The 19967-nt window shown below is 39.4% G+C and overlaps 2 protein-coding genes across 6 annotated transcripts in view; one reads left to right on the forward strand and one right to left on the reverse strand.

Annotated features, from left to right (window-relative positions):
- The window catches only part of nr3c2 (nuclear receptor subfamily 3, group C, member 2), an 85683-nt gene extending 80198 nt beyond the window's left edge, over positions 1 to 5485 (forward strand). For all 3 annotated transcript variants that reach the window (XM_042434023.1, XM_042434016.1, XM_042434030.1), the window contains exons 8-9: positions 111 to 268; positions 2208 to 5485. In XM_042434023.1, the coding sequence (XP_042289957.1) occupies positions 111 to 268; positions 2208 to 2363 (314 nt within the window). In that variant the 3' untranslated portion in view covers positions 2364 to 5485. The remainder of the gene's footprint in view (positions 1 to 110; positions 269 to 2207) is intronic.
- A 4211-nt stretch (positions 5486 to 9696) lies between these two features.
- arhgap10 (Rho GTPase activating protein 10) overlaps positions 9697 to 19967 on the reverse strand; it is a 54083-nt gene continuing 43812 nt past the window's right edge. For 2 of the 3 annotated variants that reach the window (XM_042430653.1, XM_042430644.1), the window contains exons 20-23: positions 19703 to 19868; positions 14808 to 14909; positions 13259 to 13350; positions 9697 to 11289 (exon numbers count right to left, since the gene is read on the reverse strand). In XM_042430653.1, the coding sequence (XP_042286587.1) occupies positions 11201 to 11289; positions 13259 to 13350; positions 14808 to 14909; positions 19703 to 19868 (449 nt within the window). In that variant the 3' untranslated portion in view covers positions 9697 to 11200. The remainder of the gene's footprint in view (positions 11290 to 13258; positions 13351 to 14807; positions 14910 to 19702; positions 19869 to 19967) is intronic. The other variant, XM_042430664.1, reaches the window with a different exon arrangement.

Consider the following 19967-nt stretch of genomic DNA (forward strand, 5'->3'; position numbering starts at 1 on the left):
TGTCATATCAGTTGAGATCAATTTTTATGCCAGATTTTGGCCATTTACACCTGTTTTGTTGTCCACTTATTAAATCCAGTCAATGACAGCGGGATTTGTTTGTTTCCCAGTTCCCAAAGAGGGTCTGAAGAACCAGGCGGAGTTCGAGGAGATGAGGGTTAATTACATTAAGGAGCTCCGGCGTTCAGTGGGAAAAGCAACCAACAACTCTGGCCAAACCTGGCAGCGCTTCTTCCAGCTCACCAAGCTACTGGATGCCATGCATGATGTAAGTACCCTTGCCCTGTCTGCCTCCTATGCCAATGGCCTACAGTACAGCACAGGCTTCCCTTGGCAGCCTCTCATTATGCCATGCCTTCACACACGGAGGCAGGTGTCCAATGGCACTTTGGGACTCTAATATCACTGGAAATGTTTTGAGTAAAATAGCAACATAGTGGATTTGGATAATGCATTTTACTTAGTGGTTCAATGGTGCTGTGGCTTGGAATAAGGATTATTGCATCCCAATCTCTCCCTGAGGGGGAGGTTATTTTGGAAGAGGCGGTGACCAGCATGTATTGGTGAATGGAACAGAAGGGGATCAATGCCAACTCACAGTTTATTGGAACAGAGTACACAGTGACCACTGTAGCAAATGTGCTAAATCACTGTTCTCTTTTTATGCACGGGTCAACCGCTTTGTGCCATAACAACAGTGTAGGCAAGGGGTCACAGAGATAAATGGCCAGAATTCAATGACCCTAATGACTGAGTGAATGGGGTTAGTGCTGAACGGATGAGCTTCCTTTAAAGGAAGTTTTGTCCAGAAAATTAAAAAAAAAAAAAAAAAAAATCAGTGGTGCCCCCAAGTGGTGAGCTACAAAGAATTGAAAAGGGGTCAGTGCCCCACAGAAAGCAAATGCACTTGCATGAATATGCAGAGGTGCACAGTGACGCTTTATTTTACAGGGACTTTAATTTTATACTAATTTCCTGGAATTTTGAGTAATTTGCAGATTTTTAACTGTTAATTTTTAGGGCACTGTACAGAGAGGGTGGTGCAAATTATAAGAAAAAACAAAAAAGTGTTAATTTGGTTTAGTTTGTAAGTACCAACTCATTATACTTGTGCTCATATGTAGTTGTTAATTTGCAAAATGTTTTAATAAAGTAGACCCTTAACAATTCTTTAACTGAGATTTCTTAACTGAAAATACCAAGTTTTCAGTGTATAGTTTTCTGTGTCAAACTACATATTGGCATATTAGTTGTTTCTTTAAAACTCGATATCTCCATTTCCTCTATACTACCAAATTACATAAAGTATTGTCTTAAGAATTAACAGTTAGACAGCAGCTAATTTTAGGAAATTATTGAAAAAACCTAATATGCTAATATATCGTTTGACGCCCAAAACAACACCTGAAAACTAAGTATATGTAGTCAGGTAGAGAGTTGTCAAGAGTCTAATTAAGAATTAATTAAAATTAAGAATTTTAGTAAATTAACAGCTACATATGAGCCCCAATATAATGAGCAGGTATTTACCAACTAAATTAAGTTACCACATTTTTTTCTTATAATTTGTACCAAGTTGCACCACCCTCTCTGTAAAATGTCCTAAAACTTAACCGTTAAAGGACCAGTGTGTAAAATTTAGGGGGATCTATTAGCAGAAATGGAATACAATATTCATAAGTATGTTTTAATTTGTGTATCATCATCTGAAAATAAGAATTGAGTTTTTGTTACCTTAGAATGAGCCATTTATCTACATAGGGAGCGGGTCCTCTTCCATGGAGCCCGCCAAGTTGCAACGCCATGTATCTTCAGTAGCCCAGAACGGACAAACCAAACACGGGCTCTATAGAGGGCCTTTTGTGTTTTCCATGAGTTTCATGGCCAACATAGATTCTCCTACACGCTTGGAAGGTGGGGGCTATTCAGTTGGTTGAAATCTGCAACCTCACTGCTAGATGACACTAAATCCTACACACTGTTCCTTTAAATACCAGCAAGTTACTCTGAAAATTTCCGGGAAATTTGAATCAAATTAAGGGACCTGTGAAAGTGAACTTAACTACAATATATTAATAAATGATAATGTATCAATTATATCATTCTAACAAAATAATAAAAGTCCCTCTTGACAGCTATAAAATAAAAAATAAAAAATCTACAGGTCCAGCATGTTTCTGATTAAATTGTGTGTCTGTGTTGTCCAGCTGGTGGGGAACCTGTTGGACTTCTGTTTCTACACCTTTCGTGAGTCCCAGGCCCTGAAGGTGGAGTTCCCTGACATGCTGGTGGAGATCATTAGTGACCAGATACCAAAGGTGGAGTCAGGCCTCACTCACACAATCTACTTCCACAAGAAGTGACTCACTGAACAGCTGGGACAGAAGCAGCATTGAGAACTGGAAGAGGGGAGTAAAGAGTTCAAGGAAGAATAAATGTGCATAGAAGGCCTGACCTGTGGCCTGCACCCTGTCGCCTAGTATGCCAGCGTCCTCGTCTTGGATGGGAAAGTTAAGAGACGTGGTGACAGAAGTAAAAGGGGGAGAAGGATTTGACCCTGCAGTCACCCTGAGTGGGTCAGAGCTGTGAATAGTTTGTGGAGTAGAGCACGACATACAGAGAAGGACTTGTGACAAATGTGACAAAGCATCCCGAAGTACCCCCCTGCTCTCCGTCCCAAAGACGATAACAGTATTTTCTATGGAGATAAAGCCATACATTTCTTAGGATGCGCTAGATACATTCACTACGCGCACACACACATACACATACATACACACGTAGAGGGAAATTCTCACTGATACACATGCTGTCCACATGCCTTCACACAAACGCACAGATGCACTCCACATGCACTAAAATCAGATTCCCTTACAAATCTAGAAAGAACATTTTTTGCAGATATTAACTGTTGCTTATGCAGTCTTTCACAAATAATAGCACTATGAAAAAAGATATATGCCAATATTTAGATTTTTGCTTTGCAGTGTAGCAACATACTGCAAGACTGCAGGGCAAAAGACATTATGAGGAGGCTCAGAAATTCTAGATGTAAGACGAAAGGTCTATCTGAATATATTCCAAGGGCTATACATGCGTCATCATAAGCTGAATAATCACATTAAAAATCTAACAAGTCCAAGTTTGAATTTCAATCGGTGTCATAACAGCCATCATTAACATTCACATACTGAGTTTTTTTTAATTAAAATATGTAGTAAAACAATCAAAACTAATATGCAAAAGTCCAAAGCTAAAGCTGTTTTGAAATAAAAATGTCTCTCTTGTGTAAAGAAAGCTTGCACGTGAAGCTCCCATGTCATGAAGTCACTATTTTAGGAATTGTGGTGTAGAATTAAAAATTATCGATGAACGATTACCTTTGTGCAAAAATGGTCAGGAGTGCTGCAGGATGGAGAACATGCATTCACAGAAACGATTGCAGTAGAGTCCGCTGGTAATGGATTTGACTGAGGTGCATCCATAGTAATTGCTGTCATTTGTGTTATCTCCAGAGCAGCTGTCCAAATGTCTGTTTTTACTCACAACGAAGCAAAACCAGCCCTTTGTGAACCAACACTTATCTACTCTTCCCAGAAATAATAAAAAGCATTTTATAAAAGTGTGTTGCAAAGGTTTAGTTTTTGACAAGCCAGTCATTTTACATTAAGGTGCTTCATTTCTACAAAGCCAGGCAAAACATAACATGTACAGTAACTTGTAGACCGTCCATACAATACACTATATGGACACAGTTCAAACACACATACTCTGTAAAGTTGATATAATCCAAAATGGAGCATTACTCTGCAGTGCTTACAGCAACCGGCTAATGTATCAAAACCAGGCAAATGTGTACAGGTATTAACAACTTCTTAAAAACATTATATTCAGCTGTTGTACAGAAGATGTTTTGAGGTACATGTTGATGAATGCTTGATGAAAAACTGTGTTGGTATGATCACCTGTCCTTATTTAGTTTATTTCCCTTATCTTTGGGCCAAGTACTACTATCTTAGGTATGGCAGGCCTAGTCATCTGGACCATTAACTTGTCTCACACCCCACTGGTTTCTGGGTGGTTGTGGAACACTACTATGATGCTACTGAAAAGCGACAGAGCTGCTGGGGAAGAAAAACAGTGGGGGCGTGTGATTATTTGGTTTTTTTTTTTGTTGCCCTGTGTGTATATTTACATGTGCGTATGGAGCGAGTATGGCCTAAGTTGTGTGTATATGTGCGTATGTGTGTTGTGTTTTTTGTTTTTTTTTCCTGGCAAGCATGTGCATAGTTGATCTGCTCTTTCAGTGTGGGTATTATGCATTTATGTTATAGGATTAGCCATATCCTATTTCCACTTTTAGATTTGCACAGAGATACAATGTGAAATGAGGCATTAGTGCAGCTAGCAGGAATTGTCTGTTTTGATAAGAAACTGTGATGATGCGGGAAAAGACTTTCTGCATGGTCACCCAGCCTAAAGTTAGACAACATGACATCATTAGCACAGCAGGCTGGCGTACTGTATTCGTGGCCTCAGCTCTCTTGATGATGGCGCTGTGCTACACTATGAGGTCTCTTCTGTGGTGGTAAATTGTGTGACGATCGGTGTACAAAGAGACGGAGGTGGCAGGATCACAACTGTCATTATCAGAGAGGCTTCATTTTACAATCCGTCTTTGTTGTGCATTATTGTTCAAGTTGTGAAGGACCCTTAAGCTAATCTCTCACTGTTTCTTTATTTTGCCCCCTTTTTTGTCCTTTTTAAAAGGAATAAAAAAAAAAAACTGTCTAAGGTTCATAGGATGAATGGGAAAGTATTTTTGAGAGAATTATATTTTGCTGGAAAACAATATTTAAGTACTTTGTCTAAAAATGATATCCTTTTTGTAAAATGAAATGTTAATGCATGCTTTTTGATGAGATGTTTACATTGTATTTAAAAAAGGGAAACTTGTGCCTTTTTATCTCACCTGATTTACAATTTTACAGTATATATTGTAAATAATACAGCAAGTCCTTATGTTGAGTATAGTATAAAACATTTCTACTTTAACCATCTTGTTGGAATATTGGAAAAAATGTGTGTTTCCCACTCGCCATGTTCTGTGTGTTGGATCACAGAGAAAGAATTTACAGTGAGGGTTGGTGCCAGAAAGGGCCAAATAGAGAAATGAATGTATCATACATTGTGAGAGACTTATGGAACTTACTACCTGAATGTTAGAGAGAGTACATTTATTATCTTCTTATTAAGTAAAGTTATTTGATTTTGCATCTTTTTTTTTTTTCTTTTTTTTTTTACTGTTTGCATCATTGTTCACGTGGCTCAAACAAAAAAAAAATAATCAAAAAGTATTTCTTATTTTGTAACAAGATGTATCAAGTGATGGATCCTTGAGTTGTTGCTGTTTAAATGATTTCCTAACCCATGGCGGTATTGTTGATGAGCACCACAATAAAATCAAAAAGTCACAAACTATTGACATTGGGATACGTGAAAGAAAGTTCTTGACTTTTCAGTTTGAGAGTACAAACTTTGTGCACACACGAAAAGAAATGAAACGATGGATGTACAGACTGTAAGACCTGAAGTCAAACCAATTCAAATTTGACTCTCCTGACCAGTTCTAAACTGGACATATTGCACTAACTGCCAAAATAACTTTCACAGAAGAAAATTTGACCCAAAGAATATTAAGATCTATACATCATAGATACTTGATAATGATGACATTATCAGTCCCTGTATATCCCTTTGCACTCCAGAAATATAGACTATGACTGTTGGCTATTTAATGTTTATCGCTATTTAAAGGAATAGTTACGACACTTTGGGAAATAAACTTTCTTGCTGAGTGTTACGGTAGATGAGAAGATCGATACCATTTGTGTCTGTGTGTTAAATATGAAACTAGAGCCAGGAGATGGTTAGTTTAGCTTAGTATACAGACTGACCTGGCTCTGTCCAAAGGTAAAAAAAATACAGCTACCAGCATCTCTAAAGCTCACTAATGAACGCGTCTCATTTGCTTAGTATGTAAAAATAACATGTTATGGTTTTGCGGGGGGTCATGTGGCAAACTTTTAGGAGGTCAATGAACTATTATAGGAAACCACCATGCTCCACCAACTGTAAAACCACAACTTGTCATTTTTAATTTGTTTTTTGTGCCTGTTAAAACGATATAACTAGGGCAGCGACTAACCATTATTTTTTATTATTGATTAATCTGCTGATTACTTTGGTCTATAAAACATCAGAAAAATCTTGAAAAATGCCCATTACAATATCCTAGAGCAAAAAAGTGATGTCATTAAATGTGTTGTTTTGTTCCAATAAACAGTCCAAAACCCCCAAATATTTGATTTACTATAATGTAAAAGCAAGAAAAGCAGCGCATTCATTCTCATAATATAAAACTGGAGCTATCAAATGTTAGGCATTTTTGCTTGAAAAATAAACAAATAATAAATGATCAAAATAGTTGTTTAATGGCCTCTTGATCGACTCTAAATATAACACGTTAATTAGTGAGCTTTAAAGGTGCTGCTAGCTGGGAGTTTTTTTTACTTTTGGAAAGAGGCAGACTAGACGTTTCCCTCTGCTCTCAGTCTTTATGCTAAGCTAAGTCAACCGTCCCTGGCTGTAGCTTCATATTTACTGGATAGACATTAAAGTGGTATCAATCGTCTCGTCTAACTCTTGGCAAGAAAGCGAATAACATGTCCAATTAATTCTTTAAAAGGAACCAAATTAATGAACTGTTTTGTTGGTCATCAATCACTACCTACTGTAAATAATAATAAAAAAAAACCCCTTTCCCATACTCAAGAGAGCAGCGTTATCTTCAAAGCTGGCTCCTTCTAAATGAACTGTCCTTGTAGGCATGAATGACTCAGAATGTGTCCAACTGCTGTGTCACAGCGCACTATCGCGTCACTGTATGTGGAGTCACGTCATTGCCATTTTCTGTTCGCGGTGGTGAATCGGGTGTAGAGAGACTAAGCCATATCTCCACAGCCATGGCAGTGCATTTCTTATTAATATATAAATAAATATAATTGCTTTTTTTTTTTTTCCAATTCCAAAAATGACTTTTTACTCAGATGCTTTGTACAATATTTCTCAGCAACTATCCAGCAAACACACAGTAGACAGCCTTCAACATAAACCAATAAAACATCTTTGAAACCAGTTACTACTGTATATCTTGATGCAGATATTGCCATACCTGTGTTTGCAAAACTATTGCAAGATTCTAATAAAACTGTTAAATTGATAATTTGATGTGTAATTTATCGGTTTGTGCGTGTGTGTGTGTGTGTGTCTGTGTGTGATGAAAATTGTACCATGAGACAGAAGCTAGGAAAGGTGCCCTAAAGAAATGGGCTGTTTGATCTGGATGAATTTGAAACAGCTGCATTTGGTGGCTAGGGAGGATAATGAGCCAAAAAACACAGAGTTCGCATGGAAAAACAGAAATGATGTGGAGCAGCAGCAGGTACAGCAGTCACAGGGAGATGAAGAGAACAAAGAAAAACGGGATGAGTGGAAATGACAGAGATAAAGCATGCAAGGATGAGACTTTTTACAGTAAAACGGTGCCTGTGGAGAAAAAAAATCACCATTAACCTTGTTAAAAGCTGATCTGAAAACACGCCTGCTTTGCCAGACTGCATTACTTTTTTGCTCTTTTTTTTTCTCTCTCTCTCTCTCTGAATCCACAGCCCTCTCCAAATCTTCCCCAGATTTCCAATTGCTTTCACTTGTAGTCGTGCCAGATAAACAGAATCTATTGGATCAGGCTGATTTCACGGCTGCGCCCGCGCACATGGCGGCTTCTGTGGCCCACTTTCTGAGCTGAGGGTTTTTTTTCCCCCCTCCCTCCACACTTTCTCCTTTATGTTTGAAATTTACTTTTTCTCCAAATTCCTACTCAGTTTTCACATCAAGTCTCATTATGATTATATTTCAGATGCTGTGAACTCTGAAGGAACCAGATAAAGACATAGGGATGTATTAAGTTAGTGTTACTTTAAGACATACACATTTGGGAAATTCAGACATATTTGTGGCAATTAGTTAAGTCATTTTCTCATAGTTAGAAGTAAACTGCTGTACAGCTTTGATCTAAGCTGAGTCATGGTGTGGGACTATGTTGTGAGGCTGAAGGACACTGCGTCATGCAAGGCAGAGGACAGCTGGCACGCAGCCAGGACTTTGGGAAATGAGAAATGAAAACGTCCATCTGGATTTTTTCTCAAAAAAACCTACATCTAGTCTTAATTGATACGGTGACGCTGATGTATATACATCATCCCCGTCTAATGGACACGGATACATAATGCATGCAGAGACACGAAAACTACCAAAGGTGACGCAACCTCAATCTCAAGTGATATAAAGAAGGCTTGAATATGCACCTGACCCATCCAGATTAACACTGTTGTTCATTGCATTACAGTCACAAGCTTAGGAGGAAAGAGAAATGCACAGCTTAACTGATTTCATAAACAAATTACTTGACACAGAGAGGAGTTTTAAATACTCCTGAGAGACACACAGGTAGGCAGAAAAAACGAGGGGGAAAGGGAAGGCAAATAGAGCAATATGGCACGATTTCTGACAGACAGCAGAGAGCAGAGTGAGTGGCAGGCAGGGCGGATGTTTCTATGATTCAGCAGTATTCTGGCAGAGGGAAGATGATGAAGGACCTCGGGGGTGGGTGGTGGCGGTGATAGTGTGGGAATATTTTGCCTGTCTCATTAGCTCTGCCTCATTTCATTATGTAATCATCACATCTGCAGTGGCTTTAGGGAGCTGGTGGACATACTGTATGTGTCGCACCAAAACCTCAGCTCCAACCTCCTGTATTTTTTTAAATTTTTTTTTTAAGTGGACAATGTGTGTTTTTATATTTTTAAATAGTGCAGCCCACTTACTGGAGGTCTGAGTGCGGTGGTGGACTGATGGTAATTATGTAACTGAGGCCACAGAATCAGGTCTAGAGGCCATTTGGTGTGTTAATTACACAGATGCAGTCTAAGAATTAACATGCGTGAGGCTGAGATGTAAATGGATCAGGGAGGTGGAGGTGGATTAGTGTGTGTTTTCCTCTACGAAAGATTACAATCTATTTTTAATCCCGTTTAGAAAGTTAGTTTGGAAGTGGCTTTTAGTCAGACGAGCCAGCACAGGTCAATATAAAGAGGGAGGCCTACATTACACTACATGGCTCAATGTAGCTCAACAGCACTGGCTGCAGAATGAATCCTCATTTCACCAGAAACTTTATTCTTAGACACTGTGGGGAAACTGTAGTTTCACTGTCACAATGAATGAGTCATCAAAAATTAGACATATTTCATAATGACTAAACAAGATGCATTTCCCAAAATATGAATTTAACTCTAAGTCAACAAAATGTAGCTATAAATTGTGGCCTACAGTGCTTTTCTTAATTCTCTTTGGTCTACAGTTTTACAATGTCAGTCTCATTTTGGGAGACGAATCTCTTACTATCTAATAGAACCATATGAAATCAGTGCCTCAAGTAATGATTTTAAGATTTTTTAATTTAAAAAAAAAAAAAAACAACAAACCAAAAAGCAACCCTTCTCTGAAGACCTAATTTTGTTTCATTTTAAGTCATCATTTAGAACATTTATTTCGCTGCAAGAATACATGATACACTAAAGAACAAAAAAATCTTTATTTGTTTAACATTGATCAAGAGGATACCCAAAGGTATAAATGAAAGTGAAGTCAAGGCCCTTTACAAATATCATAAATCAATGTCTTAAATTATTGCAACCGCCATTGAAAACACAAACAATCAGCTGAACTAAAGCTCTCAGAAAAATTAAAGTGTAGCGTTGAATAGCCGAGGGATGAATTGTAATGTGAGAGGTGCGTACATGCTAAAACCATTCCAAATGAAATACACCTACTTAAAACCTGGCCAACATTTAACGGAGACTTGTAAAATATACTTGGTATTCATAACTCTTTTAGGCTATATACAAAAAACAGATGTAAAACTTTGAAATACTGCATTTTGTGGTCTTATTGATAATAAAATTTTGATTTACTATCTAATTACTTATTCCACTGAAGTTGAGGATAAAATAATCATAAACTAAAACTACAACTTTTTGTGGGAGTGTCTCATTTCTCTGCTCAGAATAAACTGAGCAACGTTTAAAACAGACTTTAAAAACAAAAACACAAAATAAATCATTTTACAGGAAAAAAAAACACTTGGTTTCAAATCATTACTATCTATTGAAACTGACCTCTGCTGACTCTACATGTTAATAGTGTTTAACACAAGAGGCTTATCAGGCACCAAAGAGGCAATTCACTGTTTCTGTAAAGGAGTGCACCAAAAAGAAAACAGTACAGAGTGTATTTAAAATTTTAAAAAAAGTCATGCAATCAACGTGCCAATTAAATAAAATAAAATTAAAACAGCAGTGTGCCTCATTTTGAATATCTAAATAAGAAATATGCAACATTTTTATAAGTGAAAGCAGTAACTCTCCCATTCATTTTCATATATACCCGTACATACATTTACATTTTGGGTGTTCTGGTGAATAAGGCACAAAAGGTATCTCTAATATTTCAACAGAAAACTCTGTGCATCATCGTCAAGAGGGTCGAAAGCTGCTGGATTTTGGTGCAAAGCTTAAGAAGAATTGATTACAGTGATTTTAGTGCTGACATCAAACCATAATAGTTTCTGAGGATCATGCTTTGACTTGAAAGCTCATGGATACCATGTATAACTGGGCAGAAGAGAGAGTGAGGCCTCTGAGACGCTCACTTTCTGGTGCTGCTACAAAGTTACTTGGATGTTTAGAGGCTACGGAATCTTCGTATACAGCAGAACGTTGTAAGTGCTGACCCATTTTGTAATAACAATGTTGAAATTCATGTGAATACTAGACCAAAGTAAATAAATTCAAACAAAGCAACATGCTTACACATGCATCAGAAATGCTGCTTTCTGGCCAAAATGCCTATACTTGTATATCAAGAATATTCCACCACACATTGTCACTTGCTTGAGAGAATTGAGGGTTTTGGATAAACAAGGCCCTACTGTGAATTTCATAGTTGAGGCACATGCATTCCCAGATACTTTTCCTGGTGGAGGTGATGATATGTCCATAAATATTTCCATTTGAGGGGGCTACAGCATCTCCACATAGTTTTCAGGGATGAGGCCCCGCTTTCCCTCCAGCTCCCCCTCCAGCCAGCCGGGCTCTCTGGATTGGGTCACTGCAGGAAGAGGACACAGCGTCACCAGGGGACAGCACAACAGCGAGGGCGAGGGGGTGGGGGACAGACAGAGGACACAAAGCCTCCAGTGAGAGTGTGTGCAATGTGTCAGAGAGAACAGAGCAGAGGTCTGAAGAGGATACAGTAATTATGCGGATACACACAGCGACTCATTTTTATCTCTACTGTACATCTCCACTCTGTTTTTCGGAGCCAACTTTTTCTCGAGTTTCGCCGTGTGCAGAATCTCAGCAGCAAAATGGAGCTTCTCAAAACTGTTTAGTATGACAGATGTGTCGGAGCACATAGCATTTTTATGACAAGTGGTTTCAAAATCCTCCCTGGATTCCTGATTTGTCTACAGAGTGAGCCAATTTAAAATTTTGAGTTCCCCCTACCATCGCCCCTCAAAGGCAATGGTAGAGTAAATATTGGGTATAAACTAAGGAGTCGACCTGCCACAAGAAGTCAAAGCACAGTATTTAAACCTGCCATCAGTCCCAAACTGACTGACAAGTCTTTCAATATAAGGACTTACACAAGAAAACAATTAAATCAGTGTTATTAATGTTTTCTGTCATTGATAAAGGTGTGTCAGTAATGTTTGCACATAATAAAAAATGTTTTCAACTATACTGTGAATTAACCATATCTCTGTTTTGGTGATATAACTCTAGACTGGGTCTTTAAGAGAATAAATTGGAAGTTTTTAGATTAAGTAAGTGAGAGAAAGTTGTCCATCTAATTTTAGGGTTGGGGAATAAACATATGTTGAATTCTTCCTTACACCTACTGTATATACAGTGGTTTGTTCAGTCCTCTTGACCTTTTGCACATTGTTACGCAGATAGCTCAGGCACAAAAAAAAACCCATAAATATATGCAGAAATAACTGAATAGTGTAGCAACATATTGTCAGGGGTCTTCAAGATACTGCACTGTAGATGTTTATGTAATAACGATCTCTGGACGTAACATTTATCTAATTATAATGTCAATCACTTAATTTGAAGCCTATTCAAGAGTTGAAAGACTGACAAAATGTGAGCAAAACTCTCAAAAACTCTCAAAAACTTTTTATCTAGGAAAGTGGAGATTTGCTTTGAGATCCAAAACACACACTATCATTTAATAATACTTCCACTAAACAAAACAGTTAGGCTCCAAATTAAATATCAGAATAAGAAAATTGGCTCTAGAACATAATTCAATTTAGTTTATGAAAATGTGATACTTAATTCATTTTGTGTTTATTATTTCAGAGAATGAGTACATATTTATGAGTTGGAAATCCACCTTCTATTCAATTTAATTTTGCCATTGTAGGCGTTTTATCCTGACATGAACCCTTTCATCCATCAATGATGGCTAAAATGTAAAGCCATTAAAACAGGAAATACTGTAAATGTATTGAAATATGATTAAGGGATGGTTTCAGTCATCTATATCTGTTGTACTCAGGTTCTGATGTAGAGATCATGATGTTAACTTCAATCTGCAGGACAACAGAGGCTAACATTGTCAAAAAGATGTTTTAGGTAGAAAGAAACAAATCTAAGATGCTTATCTAGAACATAGCTGACCTTAACGACCAATAAACTGCAATCCATCGTGGGATCTTATCAAAGACATCACTACATGTCCTCTGTAAAGACTATAGTATATCAGTAGTGTCAGTGTATCACAAAAGAGGGTTTTGACAAGAAAAAGGAACTACAAAATCCTCATTTCCTCTGAGAGTGATTAAAGCTCAGTCGAGCCTCTTCCAAGACACACTGGAGAGGAAATCTGTGTCTCCTATCCTCCTACCCCCCCTTCCCCGCCCCCCCCCCCACCCCTCCCCGTTCCCCCTCTCTCCGTCTCATCTCGCTGTTCGATTGAAGATCAGATTGGGTGTTCGGTTTTCCTCCAAATCCAATATGCCAGGGCTGGTTCTGAGTGAGCGACTGGTGTAGGCGATAACACTTACCAGCGTTGAATATTGCGCCGACCTGGAAGGAGAGCTCAGAGTCGTGCTCAGCCTCACATGGGTACACTGCCTTTGCTTTCCTGCTGGAGACACTGAAAAATGAAGGCAATCAGTGAGCTGGCGGAGCTTTGAGGAGGATTACCGCACAGTTCAATCTGGGCCCGGGGCCTGCTTGTTCATTCACTCACTAGCCTGAAACAGCAGAAATGGGCCAAGTTGAAAAAAAAAAAAAAAATAAGAAAAGGTACTAAGAGAGGAGCAGGGCTGCTACACACTCTTGTCTTGCCCTATCTCCAGTCTAGACAGACTAGCGAGCGAGTCAAAACACACCCACATGCACCCGTGTGCGTGCACAAACACAATGAGAAGCAGCGCTGTTTGTATCAGGTTTTGTACTGCCGAAAAAGGCAGGCGCACATCAGGTCCGCACAGCAGACAACCATCTATGTTGAGATAATTAAAAAGTGGCGGGGGGATTCTAAAGTAGGTTTGCACACAAACAGAGGTAGAATAGAAATCTCTCTCCACAGTGCTTCAGCTTTTAAATTCACATTTGTGAGCTTAGAAGTCGCATTTTAAATCAGTTTGATGTAAAAGAGCGCCGTCAAAGAAACCATATTCATCGCTCTGCAAAGGTTAGTAAAAAGGAGTATTTATGCCGTTCCGTTCCCGAAAACATAAAAACTGTTTCCACAGAGAGGTTGTTTTGCCTGCCATTGCAAACCGTTATCTCGAATGCCAGCAACATTACCACGTAGAAATTGTGCCTTCAACAAATGATGCCCTGATAAATATTTCATATTCTTTCTGCAGAGCAACAACAATGCGGGATGAGAGAGGAGAAAGAGGATATACAAACTGGGAGAGAGAAAAAAAAAAAAAAGTTTGTGGTCACAGAGCTGTCAATACAACAATCTTCAGCCGAGTTCTTGACTTCAGAATTTTAGAAGACTGCGCTCTTGTGGAGCCGACGTTTGGCGAAATGAGGATTTGTGTTCATACGGTATGAAAATAACATTAATGGACTGCCCACAGAATGACCGAGCTGTTTGCAATTTCCTCTGCAACTTCTGAAAGCACTGAAAATGAATTTATCATTTAGTCTGAAAGAAGTAGAGCAATAGATCAGTGTAACGGGTGGACTGTCCGCACAGTACCATCCGGTTCACTCATACACCTGTGTGTGTGTGTGTATCCGCAGTTTGACAGAAAGGGGGAGAAGGCTGCTGCTGCTTCTGCTATAGCCAGAAATTTGTGTTGCATTAAAAACCCTCAAAAGGTAGCCAAATTACAGGAAGGGTGAATTCATGAAAGTAGATGTTAGACGAGTGAAGGGGTTTGTGATTCTGTTGAGTGAGCATGCAAGATAAGACGAGCAAGCAGGTAATTGAAGCGAGCGAGTGAATGAAAACTGAAAAAGTCAAAGAGTTTCAGAGTGTGACGTTTAACCAATATGAGTGAATGAAAGTAGTTAACAGCACTCGTGAAATCCATTTGGGAGGAAAACAGGTATTTGTAGAGAATCCTGACAGAGGGACCCACGTCTTACCTCTCCTCTGGCTTCTCTTTTTCAGAGGCAGCAGTTGTGGCAGCAGGCTGGTTCTCTCCTAACATTGCAGGAGAGGACCAGGAGGTTGCTGCTGTGGAGGCTCTGCAGGAAAAACATATCTTAGTCACAACAGATTCTAGGGTTTTTATCTTTTGACTGAAATCATGGTATGTTTGTTTTGCCTTCAAGACTTTTATACACACACAGTATGTTGTGGTTGGAAAAGATAACTGGTAGATAAGATTTAGATTGTTTGGATGTGTGTCAACATTAGGAATGTGCATCACACATAGCATTTTTTTTCCCCTAACTGACATCATGTCTTTTGAAAAGAAAAATGAAAAGAAAATATACTTAAAAAGGCGTTCAGAATGAGATGGCATGTTAAAAAAAATGTTGGATCTGGTGATAAGAAGTAGAGAAAGTTTCAGATGTTAACCACTTTTTCTAAGCCAAACAATCAAAAAGATGCTGGATTTTATACATTGTTGAATTATTAAGTATTGGTTGCTACTATAGAAAGTGGTGGAATCAGAGCAACAGGTAAGCTTAACTGAGCAACCTGTTGTTATGGAGACAAGGTTCAAATTTCTACACCAATCCTGTGTGTCATGAGAGCCACCAAAACTTGCAACAAGGTATAGCTTTGTACAACTGTTCAATACTGTACAGTTACATACAGGGGGACTGTGTGCAGGCTGTACATTTGTCTTAATAAAAGGTTTGGTGGTTTTGAAACTTTCTTGAGCACAATAACTCAAGTCAGATGAGTAACATTATTGTACTAAGTCCTTGGTCATTACATTATTGGCTAAAATCTGTCCTGGACAGATTCACAACCCCAACCTGTCAACTTGCCCGAGACAACAAATAAATCCTCAGTCTAAAATCATCAGGGTGGACTTCTGTAAAACGCCAAGAGAGTGGATTGAGAATGAGAGATACAAACAGCCATTAATTTAAAATAATGTTTGAATTCAGGAGGAATATTCATACATGCAGTTGTTTGTATTTTTCATTCAGAGACCAGCCAGCAGCACCAGCATCCCAAAAATACAGCAATTATAGCTTTGACCATAGAGAAAAGTGGCAAGAAGTTTAATATCTCTTCACTGCCATCTTCAACATCCTGAAGATAACTCGAATCTCCCTATCATCATCATCATCATCATCGTTTATAGTTCATTTTCATGTAAACATCAGTGTATATTCAGTGTATGTCGTTTGTAGGTACTGTACATATAAAGTCAGGAATTCATCGGTCTCACTGGTCACAGTAGTTGCTGTGCTTTACACTGGCTGGTGTCTAGGCCAACGAGTCTATGGCCAACCTGCAGGATGGAGGTAGGGGTCCTGGTAAAGGCAGAGTGGAGCAGAGGAGAGCAGGAGTCTAAGCCAGGCATCCCTCTGTGTTCCATGCCTGCCCCAGGGCCAGTGCTAATACAGCACATAATGAGCAAATTGCTCCTAGCTGCCGCTCCCATAGAGACGTTAATAAAGGCAATTAGAGGGAGCAGCTGGGGAGGGGCTGGAGGTTGAGAGGATGTTGTGAATAGTGGTTACGTTGGCACTGGTGTAAGAGAGAGAGAGACGGCCTTAAGGGGGAACAAGGTAGGGGATCTTATGTGTACATAGGTGGAGGTGAACACACAGTGCCCATGCTTTCACTTCCCCCTCTGCATCGCCTCCTCCTTCCATTTCTTTCTCTGCCTCCCTCTCAGTGCGCTTGTCCATCCCCAGCGGTGGCTGTTCTGTTCAGGCCTGGCCTGACTGTGGGTGATTTATAGCTCTGCAGCAGTGTGGGGCCACTGTGGTGCTCAGCTGCTCCACATCAGCATGGGGGGACAGTGCGCTGCAGTGCAGCAAATCCACTCATTAACCTGGGCCCAGGCACAACCACTGTCTGCCTGGGTCACAGCCAAGACAAGGGAGAGCAGAGGAGCACCAACACTTCACCCACCTGCAGGTGAACCCACTCACATACACACAAAACTCTAAATTTGATGAAATTAAAAACAGAAAATGCATGCGCACACACATTTAAGAAGTTATTAACATATCCATCTTACTGCTTATTTCAGTTGGAAGAGGATTATACAGATCTATTAAGATCTTTAAAATAAGCAGATATTTAAATAATTAGAGAATAAACAGTTTGGGGAAATCAGTGAATGCCACATGGCTGCCCTAGAAACTTGTTAAATGTACCAGAGGTAAATGGATTCATCCCAAAATTGCTTTCACAATTATAGCTAAGCCAAACCGAGGGAAATCGTTTGCCATTTCTCTTCAACAAAAATAGCAACAAGCTTTGAATTGCTCATCCGTTGTTTTTACCCATCACAGACCTAGCTAAGCTTCTTCTGTAAACATGATTAAATACAGTAAATGGGGACTTGAGTGAAAATGCACTATATGTGAGGCACACATGAAAATCCTTCTCTAGACATTGGTAATTATAAATTTTAGTAATCTTAAATTTTAAATTGTACAGAATATTTACATGGTATGTATATATATATATGTAATATGCTGCATTCTCCTTATCAAAATACATCGAAAATGATCATAATATCAAAAGATATCAGACAACACTTACTCTAATTCTAATGTGAACTCCAGTTGGAGGTCATTGGTTTTATTATTTTAACCATCAGGGTTATCACACATTATCACGCGTTGCCAGGTTAGTAGCAGGGAGAAATTCATCAACAGAAGTAGACTGCTGCTTCTCATTACTACAGGAATTTCACCCTGCAGCATCCAGCCCTTGTTGATCCTGGCGTAGATGAGAGGGACTATCAACAGTCTTTCTACTAAAGGAAGAAGGGTAGCGGTGGGATTTTCTAGTGTTTCTAGTAGAAAGTGGGATAAGTCGAGCTGCTTGCCCAGTCACCGCCAGTTTGGGTGGGCAGGAAATAAGCTCTGATCCACCATTTTATGATCCGCAGCTGTCTGCCAGCGAGAGGCATTGAGGGCTGGAGGTAGGGCAGGGGGAGAGGAAGGAAAGGAGGCCAAAAAATGTAACCTCGTTGGGCAGGACTTGGGGCAACAGTGCCACTAGGAGAAGCTGTGACTGAATTTAGGGAGAAGAGGACAAATGAGGCGAGACATCGGAGATGACGGAGAAGATAAATCACGCCACATTCCACAAAGAGTTATTGCATGATATAGTGAGTCATGGTGCATTTGTGTATGACCAGGCAGATTTTACGGCAGCAGGAAACCGACTAAAATATACTGTTTTCCAGGTGCAGTTTTGAGCACACAAGAGTGCAGATAAGACATTTCTGAGAGTAGCTGGAAGTAATCTAGCAATTGCCATCCCTATTGCTCTTTTTGGCTACGACTGAAGCCGAATCCCTGGGTTCTAGGCCAGAGAGGTGCTGTGCTAACAGGTCTCAACCAACTCACATGCTAAGATTTATGAGTGAACAAAGCCAGGGCGACACCCTGTGACATATGGTGCAAGTCTTCATAAAGGGACAGGGGCTGCGGCTATAAGGGTAAACAAGATGAATATCTCCCCAATGTCAATACGATTTACACGGCCAACGCACGGCCACCTGTCTCCCAAACAAATAAGAGCTGAGATTTACGACCTCCTCCTGGTTGCTCCTTCCGTCCTCCAACATGATGCCACATATGTGGGAAAGCACGAAAAAAAAAAAATATCCGCAGGGGAAAAAAAGGAGTTGGTTACATAAGTAATATAGAACCTTGTCTGTCTAATCCTGCAACTTAGAAAGAAAGCTAGATACAAACATGCCTACACACACACAGGCGGGCACGCGCCCACAGGGGTCAAAGTGAGATAGGAATCGCATTGTCCTCTTTCAAGTTGTGAGGTGGATTTGTTTTTATTTTACAGCTCTTTTCAGCTGATGGAGAAGGAGAAGTGGACAGTGAATGAGAAAAAAAAGTCTATTTCAAGGTGAATCTGTAGACATGACACAGCAGAGTCTAACATCTGCAGCATAACCCAATAATTCATCTCTTACATCAGCATTCAAGACAAGTCATGGGCTGGAAACAACAAAAAGGACCAAGGACTTCGAGAGAGAGTGAGGACAGAAAGGAGAGAGCCAGACAGAGCCACGGCAAAGCATCCAACTACAGAAGCATGTTTGCCTGTATGTCTAGTACTGGTGAGACAGAGGAAGTAAAAAAAAAATGTTGTTGACACTTGATAAATAGCATCAATGTTATGGCTGACACTAAAGATTAATTTCACTATTGATTCATATGTTGTTTCATTTTTGATTAACTGATAAATAATTTAGTGTATAGAATGTCAAAATGTATTACTAATGCCCGTCACAGGCTACAAAAGATGATTCACACATAAGGAGAAGAGATTCTTTGACGATATTTACATATTTCAACAAAATTATTTTCACCAGAATGGAAAAGAAGGAACTGTTCTGCGACGAACCAGCGAAGTAACTGCTACCGAGTGTAACTGCTACCCATGATGCAATATAAGAGAAAAAAAAATCATTTAACCAGCCGAACCTACAATGAAGTGTTTGGACACATTTCAGAATTCCTGTGGAAGAGGGAAATGAACATCAATCAAAATGTGCAAGGTTTTAGAGGCACTATTTTATACTCTTATTGCAGTGCGCTGCATGCTGATACAGGAAAGATTTACCCGTCATTTTAAGTCTGCTGTCTGTCCAGAACACTAAAATATTCAAAATATTAAATTCCAATATTTCAGTTCCTTCGGTTCTATTTGAACTCCTTGTGGTATACAGATGTCTACATTTGATTCTACAGAGTGTGGACTGCATTTCTCATTTATAACTTTGTTTACTGCGGATCTACTTGCTTCACAGTCAGTACCTGCATTTTGAATGGCACACAGGACTTCGGCAGAGTGAACCACTTACCCCGAGTTGCTGCCTGAGCTGAGGCTGGTGGCGAGTGGGACATGATCACTCTTCTCTGTAGTTGTCTCGGAGGTTGAGGCTGATGATGACTGGGATGATACCGACTCATTGCTGCCCATTGATGTCTCATCTGTAGCTAGGCCGGAACCACCCCCCTCTCCTGACACTTTGATGAAAAGAAAAAAATCGGTGTTTGCTTAATTAATTACATCTTTTCATTAATTTTACTCTTCTGTAAAACATTCAGCCTATTTTTGCTAACAGA

This window comes from Thunnus maccoyii, chromosome 2 (assembly GCF_910596095.1).
Source record: "Thunnus maccoyii chromosome 2, fThuMac1.1, whole genome shotgun sequence".
Classification (NCBI taxonomy): Eukaryota; Metazoa; Chordata; class Actinopteri; order Scombriformes; family Scombridae; genus Thunnus; species Thunnus maccoyii.